This window comes from Arachis hypogaea, chromosome 11 (assembly GCF_003086295.3).
Source record: "Arachis hypogaea cultivar Tifrunner chromosome 11, arahy.Tifrunner.gnm2.J5K5, whole genome shotgun sequence".
Classification (NCBI taxonomy): Eukaryota; Viridiplantae; Streptophyta; class Magnoliopsida; order Fabales; family Fabaceae; genus Arachis; species Arachis hypogaea.
Window position 1 is genome coordinate 135,743,813 of NC_092046.1, and position 20,159 is coordinate 135,763,971.

General features: G+C 27.5%; 1 protein-coding gene across 1 annotated transcript; it reads right to left on the reverse strand.

Moving 5' to 3' along the window:
* Positions 1–6,389: 6,389 nt before the first annotated feature.
* LOC112722804 (nuclear transcription factor Y subunit B-6) lies at positions 6,390–8,923 on the reverse strand. The gene is made up of 2 exons (XM_025773981.2): positions 8,768–8,923; positions 6,390–7,241 (listed from the first exon to the last, which is right to left on the reverse strand). Exons 1-2 carry the CDS (start codon positions 8,820–8,822, stop codon positions 6,616–6,618), a joined length of 681 nt encoding a protein of 226 aa, XP_025629766.1. The 5' UTR covers positions 8,823–8,923; the 3' UTR covers positions 6,390–6,615.
* Positions 8,924–20,159: the final 11,236 nt, after the last annotated feature.

Genomic DNA, 20,159 nt, shown 5'->3' on the forward strand with positions numbered 1-20,159 from the left:
GATGAGGTCTTTTCCGGGTATAGGTCGGGTCAAGATAGGAGGCTGGCTCAAAAACTTTTTGAACTCCTGGAACGCCTCCTCGCATTCGGGAGTCCACTCAAACTGGTGCCCCTTTCTCAGTAGGGAGAACAGCGGAAGGGATCTTAGTGCTGATCCTGCCAAAAATCTGGAGAGAGCTGCTAGTCGGCCATTCAGCTGTTGGACCTCTCTCAAACAAGTCGGGCTTTTCATCTCTAGGATAGCTCTACACTTGTCGGGATTGGCTTCAATCCCTCTTTGTGTTAGCATGAATCCTAGAAATTTTCCTGCCTCCACTGCGAAGGCGCACTTTGCAGGATTTAGTCTCATCCCGTGCAACCTTATGGTGTCGAAGACTTGTGAGAGGTCAGACAAGAGGTCGACTTCCTTCTTGGTCTTTACCAACATATCGTCGACGTATACTTCCATTAAGTTTCCTAAGTGAGGGGAAAACACCTTGTTCATCAGCCTCTGATATGTGGCCCCTGCATTTTTCAATCCAAATGGCATGACCACGTAGCAAAAGTTAGCTCTGGGCGTGATGAATGATGTTTTTTCCTGGTCTGGTTCGTACATCGGGATTTGGTTATATCCCGAGTAGGCGTCCATAAACGACAAGTATTGATAACCCGAGCTAGAGTCTACTAGGGCATCAATGCTTGGTAGTGGATAAGGGTCCTTGGGACATGCCTTATTTAAGTCGGTGTAGTCGACGCACATTCTCCATTTGCCATTTTGTTTTTTGACTAGCACTACATTGGCTAGCCATGTTGGGTATTTGACTTCTTTGATGAAGCCGGCTTCTAGGAGCGCCTGCACTTGTTCTTCTACTACTAGGGCTCGTTCTGGGCCGAGCTTGCGTCTTCTCTGTTGCACAGGTCGGGACCCTGAGTAGACCGAGAGCTTGTGAGACATGAGCTTGGGGTCTATCCCAGGCATGTCGGAGGCCTTCCAGGCGAAGAGATCGGAGTTATCTTTTAGGAGCTTAGTCAATCCTTGTCTTAAGGTTTCCCTTAGGTTGGCTCCTATGTGAGTATTTTTTCCTTCCTCTTTGCCGACCTGAATCTCCTCGGTTTTTCCCCCGGGCTGGGGTCGCAACTCTTCTTTAATCCTTGCTCCACCGAGCTCTATTGTGTGAACCTCTTTGCCTTTTCCTCTCAGGTTTAGGCTTTCGTTGTAGCATTTTCTTGCTAGCTTCTGATCTCCCTTCACCGTTGCTATCCCTGCTGGGGTCGGGAATTTCATGCAAAGGTGGGGTGTCGATACCACCGCTCCGAGTCGATTAAGGGTAGCTCTGCCGATTAGAGCATTATAGGCCGACCCCACGTCGATGACTATGAAGTCTATACTCAGAGTCTTTGATTTCTCCCCCTTTCCAAAGGTGGTGTGGAGGGGCAAAAATCCTAGTGGTTTTATTGGCGTGTCACCTAGTCCGTACAAGGTGTCGGGGTAGGCTCTCAACTCTTTCTCCTCTAAACCTAGCTTGTCGAAGGCGGGCTTGAATAGGATGTCCGCCGAGCTTCCTTGGTCTACTAGTGTTCTGTGTAGATGGGCATTTGCCAGGATCATGGTGATTACCACTGGGTCGTCGTGCCCAGGGATTATTCCTCGCCCATCTTCCTTTGTGAATGAAATGGTGGGGAGGTCGGAGGACCCCTCTTCAATCTGGTACACTCTCTTGAGGTGTCTCTTACGAGAGGATTTCGTGAGTCCCCCTCCTGCAAACCCTCCTGAGATCATATGGATATGTCTTTCCGGAGTTTGCGGTGGTGGGTCTCTTTTGTCCATATCATCTCGCTTTCTTTTTCCATGACTGTCCGACCTTTCTATGAGATATCTGTCAAGCCGACCTTCTCTGGCCAGTTTTTCTATCACATTTTTAAGGTCGTAACAGTCGTTTGTAGAGTGCCCATATATCTTATGGTACTCACAGTAATCCCCGCGACTTCCCCCTTTTTTATTCTTAATAGGTCTGGGGGGAGGCAGCTTTTCGGTGTTACAAATTTCTCTGTATACATCCACTACAGGGACTTTCAATGGAGTATAAGAGTGATATTTTCTTGGCCTATCAAGGCCGAGCTCTTCCTTCTTCTTCGCTTCCCTCTCCCTCTCTTTCGTTGAGGGAGGGTGCCCGAGTCGCAAACTTGGGTCTCTTAGCCTAGCGTTTTCTTCCATATTGATGTATTTTTCGGCTCTTTCCTGTACATCATTTAAAGAGGCGGGGTGTCTTTTTGATATGGACTGTGAGAAGGGACCTTCTCTAAGACCATTGACTAGCCCCATGATGACTGCTTCGGTGGGCAGGTCTTGAATCTCCAAACATGCTTTGTTGAACCTTTCCATATAGGCCCGTAAGGACTCTCCGACCTCCTGTTTTATTCCCAGGAGACTTGGTGCATGCTTTACTTTATCCTTCTGGATGGAGAACCTCATCAAGAACTTTCTTGAGAGGTCTTCAAAACTGGTAATTGACCTCGGAGGGAGGCTGTCGAACCACTTCATCGCTGCTTTTGACAAGGTTGTCGGAAAAGCTTTACATCGCGTAGCGTCAGAAGCGTCGGTCAGATACATCCGACTTTTAAAGTTGCTCAGATGATGCTTTGGATCGGTGGTTCCATCGTAGAGGTCCATATCGGGGATTCTAAAGTTTCTCGGAACTTTTGCCCTCATTATGTCCTCGCTAAACGGATCTTTCTCTCCTAAGGGAGAATCTTCTCTATCGCCGTGGGAATTCCGACTTTTGAGGGAGGATTCTAATTTTAAGAGTTTTCTTTCTAACTCTTTTCGTCGCTCCATCTCCTCTTTTAGGTTCTTTTCAGCTTCCCTTTGTCGTTCCCGCTCCTGTTCTAGCTGCTCGAGGCGGCTATGGATTAATCCCATAAGCTCACTAGTGTGGGAGGGTCCTTCTTTTTCTGATTCGCGCCCCTCCGAGGAGTTCACCTTCGGATTTTTGATTCCGGAGGTGCCTTCCCTATGTTGATCATTAGCTTCCTGGTGGAGGTTCTGATCTGCTTCATTGTTTCCGGTGTTCAAATTCTCTTGATCAGAATCTGTCTCCACATGACCTTCTTCAGGGGATCTTTCCGCCATCACTGGTTGATCTCTCGGGTCCCCGGCAACGGTGCCAATGTTACGGTGGGTAACCAGAGATTGGTGGGCCGGATGGCGTTGGTTGGCCCAAACGTGTGAGGGAGGTGACTATCGAGTGAACCTGAAACTCGGTGTTCCTCCGTCCGACTTGTACGTGTGAAAGAATGGGGGTGGTACCTGCAAAGACACTCCGATGCCTAAGTTAGCAAGAGTGTGAGCAAGTTTAGAATGTATTGGACTTAGTGATACCTGAGGGAAGTCAGGGTATTTATAGTGGTGAACCAATAACCACCGCTGAAGTAGTGCCACCTTTTTAGGCGGATAACCGTTCCCATATCTTAGGGAGGTTAAGATATGGCTCTATGAAGTGGTTAGAGAGTTTCTAGGGGCAGTTACTTATTCGAATGAGTGTTATCTGCCAGCTAACCCTCGTATCCGACTTCTTTGGAGCAGGTCGTGTTTAGCACCGACTTCTGGGACGAAGGCTGGTACGGGAGGAGGGCCAACCCTTTGGGTTGGGCTTCTTTGCTTAGATCTTGGGCCCTATTTATTGGGCCAGGGTATGAACAAGTTTATTATTGATTCTTCATCAAGAGAGTTACATACCTAGCACGCAATTTATTTAATAACAGCTAAGAAGATATGTTTTCTTAAATTCTACTGTATATGGTGTACTCTAGGGAAGATCAGGTCAAAGTCAAACTAAATAAAAGGAAGTCAAGAAATTTAATGCAGGACTTATATCCAAGTAGCCGGGGGTGTTTCTACTTTCTTTCAATAATTTTTTTATTACAAGAATTGGTCATTTATTTTGTTATTTAACTTTTTCATAAATTATACACCAAAAAACTACTATTTTTAACTTTTGACTTATAAAAAGTTACATTAATGTGTTTGGTACAATATTTTAGATACACTTTTAACTTTTTAAAAAGTTATTTAAGAGCTTTTGAAAAAGTTATAAAATGTGATTTCTCCTATTTTCAAAAGCTATTTTATTACTCTTATTTAATGCACAACTTTAAAACAAGGACTTTTATAATAATTATCCAAACTCAAAATAACTTATTTAAAAGTTATTATTAATAAAAGTCCTTATATTTTAAACTCATTTTTCAAAAGAACTTATTTAAAAAGTTTATCTTCTCTAGTAAAGATTCAATTTAATCAGTATACATTATGAAAATGTTGATGATAAAAAGAAAAAAAAAGAAAACGCATGTATGCGGTCATCGCTTCTTTTCTGTGGTTTTTTAGCTCAAAAATTTTGATTAAAGAACACAAAACTCTATTGGCATAATATATAAATTTTGATATATAGTATATAAATTTTTATATATAGTACACAATTTTTTATATATAATATATAAATTTAAATTTTTATTATAAATATATTTTATTAATTAAATGAGTTAATTCTAATCTTTAAAAAAAAGTTTACTATTGTGTATTAAATTTTTTTATATTATATATATTTTATTAATTGTATATCAATATTTTAAATTTATAATCCTTTAAAAATTTTTATATTGCACTAGCCACTATGAATGAATCCAAAAAAAAACCAAATAGTGACCTTAGCCGGCCAAAATTTTGATATATATATATATATATATATATATATATATATATATATATATATATATAAAATAAAAAATATTTAATAATTTTATATGTAATTATTTTTAATAATGTAATGGATTTAAGTTTCAATTATTTCTTTCATTAATATTTTTACTTAACCAATTTTGTATCATAAATTTTATACCTTTTTAAATTAATTTCTATATCGGTACTTATCTCTATGAATATTTTTATAATGATTTATAAAATTTTTTTTTAATAATCATATGGTCTATTTTAGATATTTTTTTCTTGTAAAAAATACTATTTTTTTTTAATTTTTATTATTGAAAAGAAAATTTTTTTCCTGGCTTTTTCATAATAATTTATTTTGATTATAATTTTATTTTGAGAGTTGTATTTTGCATTCTATAAGAATACCAGTATTTTGAAATAATTAATAATGTATAATTTATTTTTAAGTTTGTGAAACTTTTAAAAGAACTAATCTTAATTAAAAAGATATATAATAACTTCTTAATTAAATATACTATAAAAATATTGGTATCTTGTAATTTTATAGAGTATTATTGATATTGTTAGGTTTCTTTTATGTAATTTTCATATAAAAAATAAAATTACTGAATTTTTTTATATATATTGATAAAACTTTTAAAAAGGAGCAATTCAGTAATTATATAACATGCATAAATTACTTTTATGTAAAAAAAAAATAACAAAAAAAATTGAAAATTTTGTGTAAAATTCAACCCCCATATATCAATTTTTTTATTGGTTGGATTAATATTTCAAGCATATGATCATTTCAAAAGATTGTGTTGAACATTAAAATTTTTGTGTTGCAAAATATGTTGTACTGTAATTTAAAATTTTTTATTATAATTTTTTAAATTTATATAAAAGAAAATGATGACAAATGAAAAAAAAAATAAAAATAAAAAATAAAAAAAACACACACAAAAAAAGGTGAAGAAGGAGGAAGTGAAAGTTATTGAAAAAAAAAAAGAGATTGAGGAGGAAGACCATGATAACAACAACATTGTTTAAGAAGGATGTGTAAAAGAAGAAGATCGTGTTCAACAAAATTTTTATTGGATGTTTCCAAAATAATAAAGTACTTAGCACATTTCAACAAAAATCAAAAGTATAATAGTTTTTTAAGAAAAATGATCATTGCACTTTTTTTCGATATACTTGTTTGATGCATTTTTATGATATGAAAGACCATTTTTTCTCTTTAATTAATTATTTTTAATATTAAAAATAAAAAAATCTTAAAAAATGCATATATCAATTTTTTATTAGATTAGATTCACATTTTAAAACAATGTAAAAAAATCCATCTGTGCATGTTTTATTTTAGTACTAAAGCACGTACATGGCATAAAAATACTAGGAGATAAATATGATGTATTGTAAGTCGTTATTTTAGAAATTTACAAAATATCAAAAATTATAATTAAATTTATGAAAAAAAAAGTGTATTATACATTTTTATTTTATCTCTTCTCTATACATAAATTATTAATTTTTTCTGATTGGAGAGTTAAAAGTTAAAACCAAATAATTCTGAATTTTTGTTGTGTACTGTAGGAATTATTGATTCCTCCTTGTCAAGGTCAAAAAGTTTTGGAAAACCACAAATTCAGCTTCATAGTAAAGTGAGAACAGAAGATAAATAAGATAGAATAGAATCATTTAACGAATAAGAAAGTTAAGATTCACGTTTTTCTCAAACACACAAACTACAAAATCAAATTAAAACCACTGATCAAAGAGTTCAGATTCACATTTCTCACACACACAAACAAGAAAATTAAATTAAACCACCAGTCCTAGTTAAATTAAGCAACTAGATTATTATATGATAATAAAACCTTAATTATTAGTAGCCACCCGTGCTATTATTATTGCATGATAGTATCATTTGTATTGAGTATTTGGTTCAGCATAAGCGAGTGAAGGAGGTTGAAGAGACGAGCCAGCATTGGATGCATCTCTAATGTAATTCCCCATGGGTGTACCATAGTAGCCACTGGGACGAGGATGATGATGGTGATGTCCAATGTGAAACTGTGGAACAAAAGCAGAAGTAGCAGCAACACCAAGAGTTCCATAGTCAACAGTCCTCTTTCCAAGTGGCTCTCCTCTCATGGAGGTACGGTCACCTTCAAGCTCACGGTACCTATGAAGGTACATCGTCAGAGGCTCAATGTAATCGTCAAAGCCAAGCTTACTCATTGCCCAAAGAACGTCCTCCGCTGTGATGGTCTTCCGTTGCTCCCTCTGACACCGCTCGTTGGCTTCTCCGGTGATAAAGCTGATGTACTCCGATACGCACTCTTGTATTGTTTCTTTTGCGTCGTCGGAGATTTTAGCGTGCGGTGGCAGGATCTTGCGCATTATCCTAATCACATTTGCTATTGGCATGAACCGATCTTGCTCCCTCACAGTGCATTCGTTATCATCTGTATGAGTATTATTATTGCTTCCTGTGTTGTTGTTTTCTACTGCTCTCATGTTCATCTCTGACACAGATAGCTTCAACCCTGTGTATGAATATACATATATCAAACTAACTGTGATTCGTGCATATAACTTTGCTACCAAGTTAATTGAAAAAAAAAAGTACAAATGTATAGAGAGGAAATTAAATAGCATTCTTGGATGTGGCGCCCAAATTTATATGGTCAAAGAAGCTACACATTGGGGAGGGGAGTTACTTAAAACATGTTTGCTTGTGAGTGGTTATTGGGGGCTGCACATGCAGAAACTTTTTGTCTTTCGAGATGGAGATGAAAATAAAGTATACAGTCATACGTGTAAAGGGAACAAGTTGTAGAAGAAAACGGTTACCATTAATTAGTAACTTTTGTTTCGTGTGATTCAGATGAAAAATAAAATAAAATAAATTAGTATTTGTTAAATTTTGTACTTTATGCAATATGAATGTATATCATTATAGTTGATATTTCAAAGAAAATTGGTGTGTTTATTTAGTTTGTTATTAATGGATAATTTAAATAAATATAGAAATATCATATTAATGATCAAAATTTTTATAATTAATTATAGATACATTATTTTTTGAGTACTCTTTTATAATAATAATAATAATAATAATAATAATAATAATAATAAAGTGAAAACTCAGGTGAAGTCGAGTTCACGTAACTAACTCTAAATATCACCTTCACGTGAAGTCGACACTAACTCTAAATATCACCTTCACGTGAAGTCGACAGTACCTGAATTTCTACCTAATATAATAATAATGTATAAGAGAATACTATATCTATATTTATCTAAACTATCTATTTAATACTAGTGCATGCAATAATAATAATGGACCACGAATATTAGTATGAAGATCGAGTAGCAGTATGTGTGTCTTTCTAAGTAAGAATGCTTGGATGGGAAATGAGAGAAGGAAGAAGACAAGATAAGATAATGAAAATGAGCAAAAGTTGGCAGAGAAAATTAAAGAAGGGAGATGTGTTTGTGATGTTAATTATTTGGAAGAATGCATGTATGCCACCTGTAACTCTCCAGTCAGCACCACCCCTGCATGCACCATCTAGGCATGCTTGCCACTTGTACATTCCAATCTAGAAACATATCAATCGTATATAAACATAAAATAAATGCATCATTATAGTGTCACCATTATTACTGTCCTATATTACTAGTGTTTCAAATGCCTGTTAATTCATTCTAACAATGAATAAATATTTTATTGTTAAGAAGGGGAAAAAATTAAATATAAACCTTATTCCATGTAACTTAAACAACGACGATAAAACAGGAAGTAGTGTCATTACCCATCGATTAGACCCGTTACCATGGTGGGGATGGATAGAGAAACCAACGAGAAAAATGAGAGATGGATCAGAAAAATGAAAATGACTGGCTAAAGAAAATTCGATAACCTTACATGCATGTGGCAAAATAATAGAACAAGTAGTTACAGACATATATGTATACTATTCCTGCATGCCAAATGAAAACCAAAAAACAGAGAACATATAACATTAAATAATAGAATATATGTAGCTATACATGTGTATATATATACCAGAGGTAGTGGTAGGAAGGTTGTGATAACCGTGAAAGCCTCCTCCAGTTTCCATGTGTGAAGAAAGATGCAGTGAGAGAGAGCAGGTAAGTAGCTGCTAATCTAGTTAGCAGTGATGATGAAATGAAGTGAAGTTTGGGCAATGAAGTAGTTGGCAAGTGGCAAGATATATAGTGAACAAAGGGGCGATGCAACCGAGGAAACAGCCAATAACCAGTCATTACACTCTTTTGACCCTAATGCACCCACACTTGTACGTTTTTTTTTTTCACAAGTATTCCAAATTATTTTACCGTATGTCTATCCAATGTTATTATTTTAAGCTCCTACTTAATCAAAAATCATTTATATTTATATTTATATTTATATTCATCAGAATTTATGTATATAAATCAATTAAATTTATTTATTAAAAATAATTTTATTTTTATACTGATTAATTATTTAACAAAATTGCTAAAATTTATTAATCCCAACATTTATTGCCAAGATAATATTTTATCATTATTGTGGAAGAAAAAAATCATAACTAAATATTTATCTTTTTTTTATATAATTAGTGATTTTAAGAATAATTTCAAACACTTGTTTTATATATAACTATTTACAGAGTCATTAATAGTAATGATACAAAATGTTTTTTGATAACTAATATATATTAAAATATTCCAATAAAATATAATTATATTTAGAGACTTTAAAATTATTAACTTTAATTTTTTGTAGTTACATTCTTATTATTTTTTTTAACGGGTTTAATTCTAATTAGTGTCTATTTTTTTATTTTTGTAAATTAGACAGATCACTTGAGCCGCACTATACAGTTAAATTTACTTCAACAAGCTATCCAAAAATTACAAGATGGTGTTTTTGAAATACAAGTGATATAAATTTACTTTTTTTTCCTTGGGAATTACAAGAGTACATGTACTTAGGTGTAACTGATAAACTTGAACAGAAGTAATGCTCTTACAATAACGGGTAATAAAATTGCAGTGGGCCAGTGACCAGTATTGGCAGGAAATCCTTTTGAGTTATGATAAAGTGATAATAGATATGAGGCGTGCCATGTATTTTAAGAGATTGGAATTTAAATTGAGATTTAATATTGTATTTGATAAGTAAAGATTATAAATAATTTTTTTTTTAAAAATATAAAATTTTAGTTTTTTTAATATTTTTAAAAAGTGAGATTACAAAATATTAAAATTTTTGAAAATAAAAACTAAATGTTTAATATATTTTTTTAATAATTAAAAATATTTTAATAAATATTTTTATTTTATTTTTATATTTATCTTAAACTAAATAAAATACTGAAATATAATTTAATTTTATATATTTTATATCAAATATAATATAAAAAATTTAAAACTTAAATTAGTTTCGATCTTTAAATATCAATCACTCAGTTTTAATTTTTATTTTAAATACAGTTTAATAATTCATTAATTTATTTACACGAGTGTTGAACGTTTAAATATTATAGGCAGTAACCCATTTAAATATCAACTCAAAGTTTAGTGTGTATTTAGATTAAAATTTACAAATTTTTTTTATATAAATTGATTTTACAAACTTGATTTTAATAAAAAAGCGTGTTAATACGATATATGTTTAGTAATTTATATATAAAAATGAATTATAATAAAATAATGTTATTTAAATTATATTATTTAAAATCAAAATTACTAACAAAATATATGAATTTATATTATTCAAAGCCACATTTTTTTCAAACACTTCTTTGTCATAATTTTTTTAAAAGAACTTAAATTTATGTGCTGACATTTAATACTCTTAATAATAACTTTTCAATACTCATTTTTTTAATATTTTTTATTTAATATGGCCTTTCTAAGATCAATAATTTATATTATAAAATATTAATCACAATAAACAGAGTACATTTTAATTCAAGAATTCACGATAAGAATTATACAAAACCAAACGAAAAAATAACAAAAAAAATTCATAAAAAGAAATTTGTATTAGTAAAAATATTAGAAATTTTATATAAATAATGAGTATTAAGAATTTCATAAAGAAAAGATAACAATATACATTATATAAGACTGAAGGATAACATTGACAAAAAAAATAAAATTTTTGATTATTTTTTCAATTATAATTATTGATGGCAAAAACTACAATTTCTTAAAATATAGAATTGCATTTGTCTTTAAAAGGAAAAAAAAAAAAAAGCTAAACAAAAAAAAGGAGACATCTCAAACCATTGAACGCCTCAAACCATTGAACGCCTTGTAACTCAAATACTCAACTAAATACACCTTCAATTGACACTTCATGGTCATAGTTAATTAAGAAACACTTTATTTTTCTTAAATAAATTTGTGGTCTATATAAAATGTTCAACTTTTTAAGCTTTATAAAATCTTATGTTTAATTTTGGTTTCAAACATAATTTTGTCATATGACTAATAGATCAAAACTAAAATATAAATTTTAAATTTTATTGAACCAAAATTAAAAAGATTATAGAAATCAAAATTTTATTTAAGTTTTTTTTTTTACTTTTTATTATATATCTACTTAATATACTAAAATTGAGTTTTTTCCAAGTTAATGGAAATGAGGTGTCAATTCCTCATGAATCCATTTTTCCGTCAAAATAAATGCACTATTTTATTTTCTAAGTTTATTTTATAAAAATATCTTTATTATAATTATACTAATTTAGAAAAATATCTTTATTTTTAGAAAGTACTATTCTCATGTAATTAAAGCGCTATTCTCTCTTTTAAAATTATTTTTAGAAAGATATCTTTATTATAATTATATTACAATTAGCATTTAATGAATAATGCATGATTACCTAATTTAAAAATTATATTACTCGATTGTAGAATAAAAAATAATCATATGTATAATTAATATATATATATATATATATATATATATATAGATATAAAGAAATTATTATAATTTATGAAAATTATACATACGATGACATTAATAATAAAAAATAAAAAAATTATTGAATGATTGTAGGCTTAAAAAAAATTAATCATGATAAAAAATAATTAATATATGCGATTTAAATATATTTACATACAATTAATATATATATATATATATATATATATATATATATATATATTATATAAAGAAGTATTTAGAATTATTTAACAAAATAACTATATTCTAAAAATAAAAAAATTATTAACTAAACAATTAATATATATACATATAAATAACTACGAAAATTAGTATGATTTATGAATATTATTACGCGTATGATAGTATTAATGGAATAACAAAATTATTGAATTATTGTAGGCTAAAAAAATATTTATAATAAAAAAATTAAAAAATAATTAATATATGTGACTTAATATATATGTATACTTAAATAAGGAAAGATTTAAAATTATTTAAATAAAATAAATAAATATATCCTAGGAATAAAAAAACCATTGACTAATCGATTAATATATACTGGTAGTATAAATAAAAAATTATTAAATAAAAAAATAGTATATTTTTAATTTTGGGAATAAAACGTAAATAATTATAATATAATAATTTGTTTAATTATTAATATTTATAATTGTTATTTTAAATCATAAATTTAGAAAAAAAAGTAGATTAACAAAAACGATTTAGTTAATATACTAAAATTATATTTTTTCCCAATTAATGAAAGTGAGGTGTCAATTTTTCGTGAATCTATTTTTCCTTCAAAATGAATGCATTTAATGAATAATGCATAATTATACTAATTTAGAAAAATATCTTTATTATAATTATATAAAATTAATATTTAATACATTATTGAACTACTTATCAATTATCAATCAAAAATATTTTTAATGATGATGATGATGATGATGATATACTTCTACTTAATATACTAAAATTAGAATTTTTTTCCCTAACTAATGAAAGTGTGGTATCAATTCTTTATACATTCATTTTTCCTCCAAAATGAAAGCACTATTTTCTCTTCTAAATTTATTTTAGAAAAATATTTTTATTATAATTATATTACAATTAGCATTTAATGAATAATGCATGATTATACTAATTTAGAAAAATATCTTTATTATAATTATATAAAATCAATATTTAATACATTATCGCCAATGAGCTATAGCTCAAATGACATAGTCTCTCCATATTCATTTAGAGGTCGCGGGTTTGAGTCTCCCTATCTTTGATAGTAAATTAATTATATCAACTAATTGATTTGATAAGATATTTAAATATCACACGATTTATTATAATTTATATCAATCAATTAATTGTAATTTATTATATCAATTATTTCAATTCATTAATTTATAAGGTACATAATAGCATAGATGATTTGTTACTTATACTGATTAAATATAATAAATACAGATTAATTTAGTTAAAAAAATTATTGTCTCCTATATTTTCCTATTTATTTTTTTAATTCATTAAATTCAATCAATTAAAATAAATTAATTATATCAATTATTTCTTAATTTATTTTTTTAATTCAATAAATCAAATAAAATCAATTATACTAATTATTTGTATCAACTAATTGATTTGATTAATTCTTAAAAATATTTTTATTTAATTCATTTTATTTATTTAAATACATGAATTATAACTAATTAGTTATTTAATTTTATTAGAATAAATATCAAATTCTATTCCTAATATAAAAATACAAAATTTTATTCCTTCTATTTTTATTTTACCACTATAAAAGACTACATATGCTAAAAGAAAATATTATTTATTTACCAATTACTCTTTCATTGGGTAGCTTTTACAACTATTCTTTTTCTTCCTATGAGGCGTCGTTGCAATAAGGCAACTATATGAACACAAATCACCACACACTCTCAAACTCCCGTGCTCATCATTCAAAGCAATATATAATATGTTATCCATAAAGCATTTATAAACGATGATGTTATCATGTATGCATAAAAAAAATTCTGTATTTAAACTCAAGTCATTTACCTGTTTGTGTGGCATATTGTAATGTGAAATTACTTTCAATTTGTGTTGTGCAATGATATTATGGTCTAATTTAAGCTTTTATTTTAGAACTGTGTTATGATTTTATTTCATCATTTTCTTTTAGATATCAAGTTGACGTATTTTTATATTATTTGTTATGATTGAAATAGATGTGATATAAAATTTACAAAAAAAAAAACTTTCACACTCAATTTATTTTATTGTAGTCTTCTATCTTTTCTATTTTTTTATTTTCTTCTTATTCATTTTATTTTCTTTTTAAATATTATATAATTTATTATAATTTATACCAATTAATTAATTATAATTCATTATATCAATTAGTTTAATTCATTAATTTATAATATGCATGATAAAATAGATCATTTTTTTTGGGTGACTAAATAGATCGTTTGTTACTTATAACGTTAATTCTTCTAAAATCTAAATCTGAATAATTATATTTTTATTTTTTGTTATGAATAAAATATTATTAATAATGAATAATAATTAACCACTCATACTTTTAATCAAAGTGTTTGGATGATTTTTATATTTATTAATATTAATTATTGATTATTTTATGAAGATTACACATGAACTCTTTTTTTCTCCCAAATAAATTTATTCTAATTATATTACAATTAGCTCATGAATAATGCATACTTATATTAATTTAAGAAAATATTTTCATTATAATTATATCAAATCAATACTCAATGCATTATTAAACTAATTATCAATCATCAATATTTTTAATCATTCTAATTATATTAATTAATATAGTTCTAATTCTTATTCATGTGTAATAATTTTATTAGTAGATAGTTGATGCACACATTAATGGTGACTCATTTAATTTGATATAATAATAATAATAATAATAATAATAATAATAATAATAATAATAATAATAATAATAATAATAGAAAAGGTCTAGACGGGTACATGCATTATATTTTAAAAAAGTAAAATATATTTTAAAAAAGATTAAGATATCAATAATAAATTGTGATCGATATCAATATCAGTAATTAATTTTTATAATTATTTTTATACTACTAAAAACTACATATAGTGTTTCTTTTGTGGTATAAAAAGGTTGTGATTTATAACATTTTTGTGAAATTATATTGTATGGATACAAGATTAATTATTTAACAAATTAAATTTTAATTAATATATTTTATTTTCTACTCCTATTTTTATTCATTAATTGCTTTTTTTATATTTACAGTAAATATTGAATGTAAAAAAATATTGATTGTTATATATTTTATTTATTTAGAGTCATAATTAAATTTGATATAATTGTAGCAAGTATCTACAATTAATAGTAATATGATACTATAATTTTAAGTTGTATAATATAATAAAAAAGAATGTAGTAATTTATATCTGCTACAATAATATTATATATATTTATATATCTCTTCTTTTAGCTCTTTCCTAAAAATATTATCATATAATTAATGTAGATAATATATATACTGAGCAAGTATCTCCATTGAATTAATTATAAAGGTTAATAAAACATAATGGCATAATTTTCACCTGATTATAACAAGTATCTCCATTAAAAATATTAGCTAATTATTACCGTGTATAATTAATGTGTATGTGTGCATAATAGTGAATGTTTATAATTATTTATCATTTAGAGAATTCATAATTCAGACATTGTTCTTCTTCTATTTTTTATTTTTCATACCTAATGGCTACTAGCTACGATTCTATCAATAATATTATCTATGGTAGATTATGTGATGAAAAAGTTGGAAAATAAAGGCAAGAATTATAAGGTTATGGACAGTCTCATCCAAATTTGACAAGAGCAGGACGACTTACATAGAAATGGTTCTAATAGATGTTAAAGTTAGTTTATTATTTTTCATGATTCTTTCAAGTGATACTAGGTTCAATTTATAAATATTTTTTATTCGTATTTTAAATTTATTTGATAAGTAAACCCTTGCAATCAAAACAGTACCATTTAATAGCTTTATAAATGCTAATAGCTTTTATATTTAATTTGTTTTGCAGTCTGATAAAATTCATTGTTCAATCAAAAATTATTTGACAAAGATGTTTGAGAATGAACTGATTGAGAGGAAGGTCAATGTCTTCTTAGATTTTGTAATTGAGGAATCAAGCAAAATTTATCTTCCGACTGCACACATATGTAGAATAACTTTTAAGAAGGAGTCACGAATAATAAATACAGTAGATAATCATAAAATTCCTGACAATCATTTCAATTTTCTTGCTCGTACTGATATATTGAAAATTTGAAACAAACAAATGAGCAATCCAACTTATTTGGTATGTAGTTAATTTGTATTAATCTACACAAAATTGTTTTTTATTTTATTTTAATTTTTGCCAAGAAATTATATGATAGCATCATTTTATCGATAACATAAATTTTAATAGTTTATTTATACAAATGTTTAAAATTGTTGCGACTTTTTTAAAAGTATATCCTTTTATTAATATATTGTTCGTTTTATCGTTTAATATAAAATAAATTGGTAAAAAATTTTTAATTTATAAATTTATTATGTTATTCATTTATTTGTCTTTAATTTGATACCTTTAATTTTTTTTTCAATTAAATGTTATTGGACTCTTGATTGGAAAAGAAGAGTTTATATATCATGATCAAAAATAAGAAGAAGTGACCATTACATTGTGGTTGGTCTTCATGATTTGGAGTACGTGAAATTTTAATATTTCACAATAAGATTTTATTTTGTAACAATTATCTATACATATGCAAAATATTTTATCTTTTTCATTATATATTACTACTTATTTCACTTAATTTTTGCTTTTATTTAGAGATGAGAAAAAATAAGGTGTACACTGTGAAATCAATTTACAACTCAATTATTCAATTATCTATGTGATCATCACCAAACAATTAAATACATACTTATTCTCTAATTTACAAAATTTAATAAAGATATTGGTAAGCATATTGATTTAACTTTTTATTTAACATATTTGTTTGTGTTATATTTATAATTATATTATATCTATTTTTACGAATATATCTTTTTAGAAAATATTCTTAATATTAGCATATGGTGTATTAAATAAATGTTAGTGGTTTTAAATTATTTATTATTTATTAGAGAACTTTGTGTATTAGAATACTCTAATAATTTGTTGTTCTTTTTAAACTGATTTTGATATGTTCTTACTTTACGGTAAAACAACATATAAAAATTTGTCGGTGGACAGTATTACTAGATTATTTATGGTCACATTGAGTATATATGTCTGATTTATTGAAAAAAGTAGATTACTAAATCCGATTAATAACTACTTTAGAGTTGATATACTTAATATTAGATTAAGAAAAAAAACAAACAATGCATAACATATTACTTTTTTATTAATCAAATTATTATAATTCAAATTAATTTTAACAAAACAAATTAAAATTATAATTTCAATCTTATCACGTACATGATACATGTTATTACACTTGTTTCTCTTTCAAAAATAAACCTTTAAAATGTATTTCATTTGACTTTTTCTCTTGCATAATTAATACATTTTTTCTTTTTTTATTTAACTATTTTTCTCTTTTCTAACTTATGCTATAAAGAGTAAAATACAATATATAATCCATTACTTATAGTTCAATCTTTATTATACATTAGGAGTGATAACTCGATTTTATATACAATAACAAGTGTAATAACCCGTGCCATGCAAAAATTATAATTTTAAGTTATTTTATTAAAATTAATTTGAATTATAATAATTTGACTAATACAAAAGTAACATGTTATGTATTATTCGTTTTTTCTTAATCTAGTGTTAAGTATATCAACTCTAAAATAATTATTAATCCGTTTTAGTAATTTACTTTTTTTAATAAATCAAACATATATACTTAATGTGACCATAAATAACCTAGTAATACTTTCTACCAACAAATTTTTATATGGTATTTTACCGTGAAGTAAGAACATATCAAAATCATCTTAAAATAAACAACAAATTATTAGAGAATTCTAATGCACAAAATTCTCTAATAAATAATAAATAATTTAAAACTACTAATATTTATTTAATACATCATATGCTAATACTAAGAGTATTTTTTAAAAAGATATATTCGTAACAATAGATATAATATGATTACAAATATAACATAAATAAATATGTTAAATAAAAAGTTAAACCAATATGCTTACCAATGCCTTTATTAAATTTTGCAAATTGGAGAATAAGTATGTAGTCGGTTGTTTGGTAATCACATAGATAATTGAATAATTGAGTTGTAAATTGATCTCACAGTGTGCACTTTATTTTTTTTCATTTCTAAATAAAAGCAAGAATTAAGTGAAATAAGTAGTAATATATAATGAAAAAGATAAAATATTTTGCATATGTATAGATAATTGTTACAAAATAAAATCTTATTGTAAAATATTAAAATTTCACATACTCCAAATCATGAAGATCAACCACAATGTAATGGTCACTTCTTCGTATTTTTTATCATGATATAAACTCTTCTTTTTCGGTCAAGAGTCCAATAACATCTAATTGAAAAAAAAATGAATTAAAAGTATTAAATTAAAGACAAATAAATGAATAACATAATAAATTACTTATAAATTAAAGAAATTTTACCAATTTATTTTATATTAAACGATAAAACTAACAATATATTAATAAAAAAGATATACCTTTAAAAAAATCGCAATACAATTTTAAACATTTGTATAAATAAACTATTAAAATTTATGTTATCGATAAAATGATGCTATTATATGATTTCTTTGCAAAAATTAAAATTAAAAAGAAAACACTTTTGTGTAGATTAATACAAATTAACTACGTACCAAATAAGTTGGATTGTTCATTTGTTTGTTTTAATATATCAGGAGCAAGAAAATTAAAATAATTGTCAAAAATTTTACGATCATCGACCGTATTTATTATATGTGACTCCTTCTTAAAAGTTATTCTATATACGTGTGCAGTCGGAATATAAATTTTGCTTGATTCCTCAATCAGTTCATTCTCAAACATCTTTGCCAAATAATTCTTGATTGAAGAATGAATTTTATCACACTGTAAAACAAATAAAATATAAAAACTATTAGCACTTATAAAGGTATTAAACGGCACTGTCTTTGATTGCAATGGTTTACTTATCAAATAAATTTAAAATACGAACAAAAAATATCTATAAATTGGACCTAACATCACTTGAAAGAATCATGAAAAATAATCAACTAACTTTAACATCCATTAGAACCATTTCTATATGTAAGCCGTCTTGCTCTTGTCAAAATTTGGATGAGACTTTTCATAACCTTATAATTCTTGCCTTTATTTTCCAAATTTTTTATCACATAATCTACCATAAGTAATACTATTGATAGAATCGTAGCTAGTGTAACACCCTACCATACTTAGTATTATGCTTAAGTCATAAGACTGAGATAGTGAGGTATTACGACCTCTATGAATAGTAATATATATATATATATATATATATATATATATATATATATATAATAATAATAAAGAAAAAGTTATTTAACTAGAAGCCTTGAAAAACGGTTTAAACAAAATCGCAAAATAAAAAGCGCAACGCTCAGGAAAGGATTACTTGCGTGCTAAGAAACCTAATAGGAACATGATAAAATAATAAATGAAAAGATAAAGAAAAGCCAAGGAACAGCATAACTAGCCCCTGACTCAGCCGGCGAAGCTACGACTGGCCAGAGGATACATATATACATATAAACATACATAGAGTTCACATTCAATCATCATATAAATCACTCAATGGGGGTTATCCATACCCGGGAATTTATACGTGCCCGGTCACCCTTACGACGTAGGGTTAACAGAGTATCGAGAATCAACCTGGAACACGTGGTGGCGAGCCACGGTTTTTACCCAGGGAAACTCGTATCTCAGATATCATCATTCATAAGCCATTTCATATTCATAATCATTATTTAATCATTCATCAAGCCATGGCATATTAACTCCTTTTATTAACAACCTCCCTTTCACATTTTTCATCGTCATTCCCTTATAATTCATCTTGATTACCCTTTCCGGGTCCTGACCAAACTTTTTATCAAACTCTTCTCATCCTTCTTAATATCGAATAATCTTAAAATCAACCCAACTCTAACATTAAATCAATCACATCACACGAGGATTGAACTTTAACTTCTCGAACTCATGACTATCACTAAGACATCCTCGACACTCTATTTTCTTTTCTGTTTCTAATATAGCAAATGAACTCGGAATTGCACAAACTTTATGTCCAGGCGTTCATATTGAAATAAGCTTTCTAAAAAACAAAATATCATAATTTTCTGATTTTTCTAGCCTCAGGAATAAAGGAAAAACCGTGACTGCTCTGCAGTGCATAAAACCA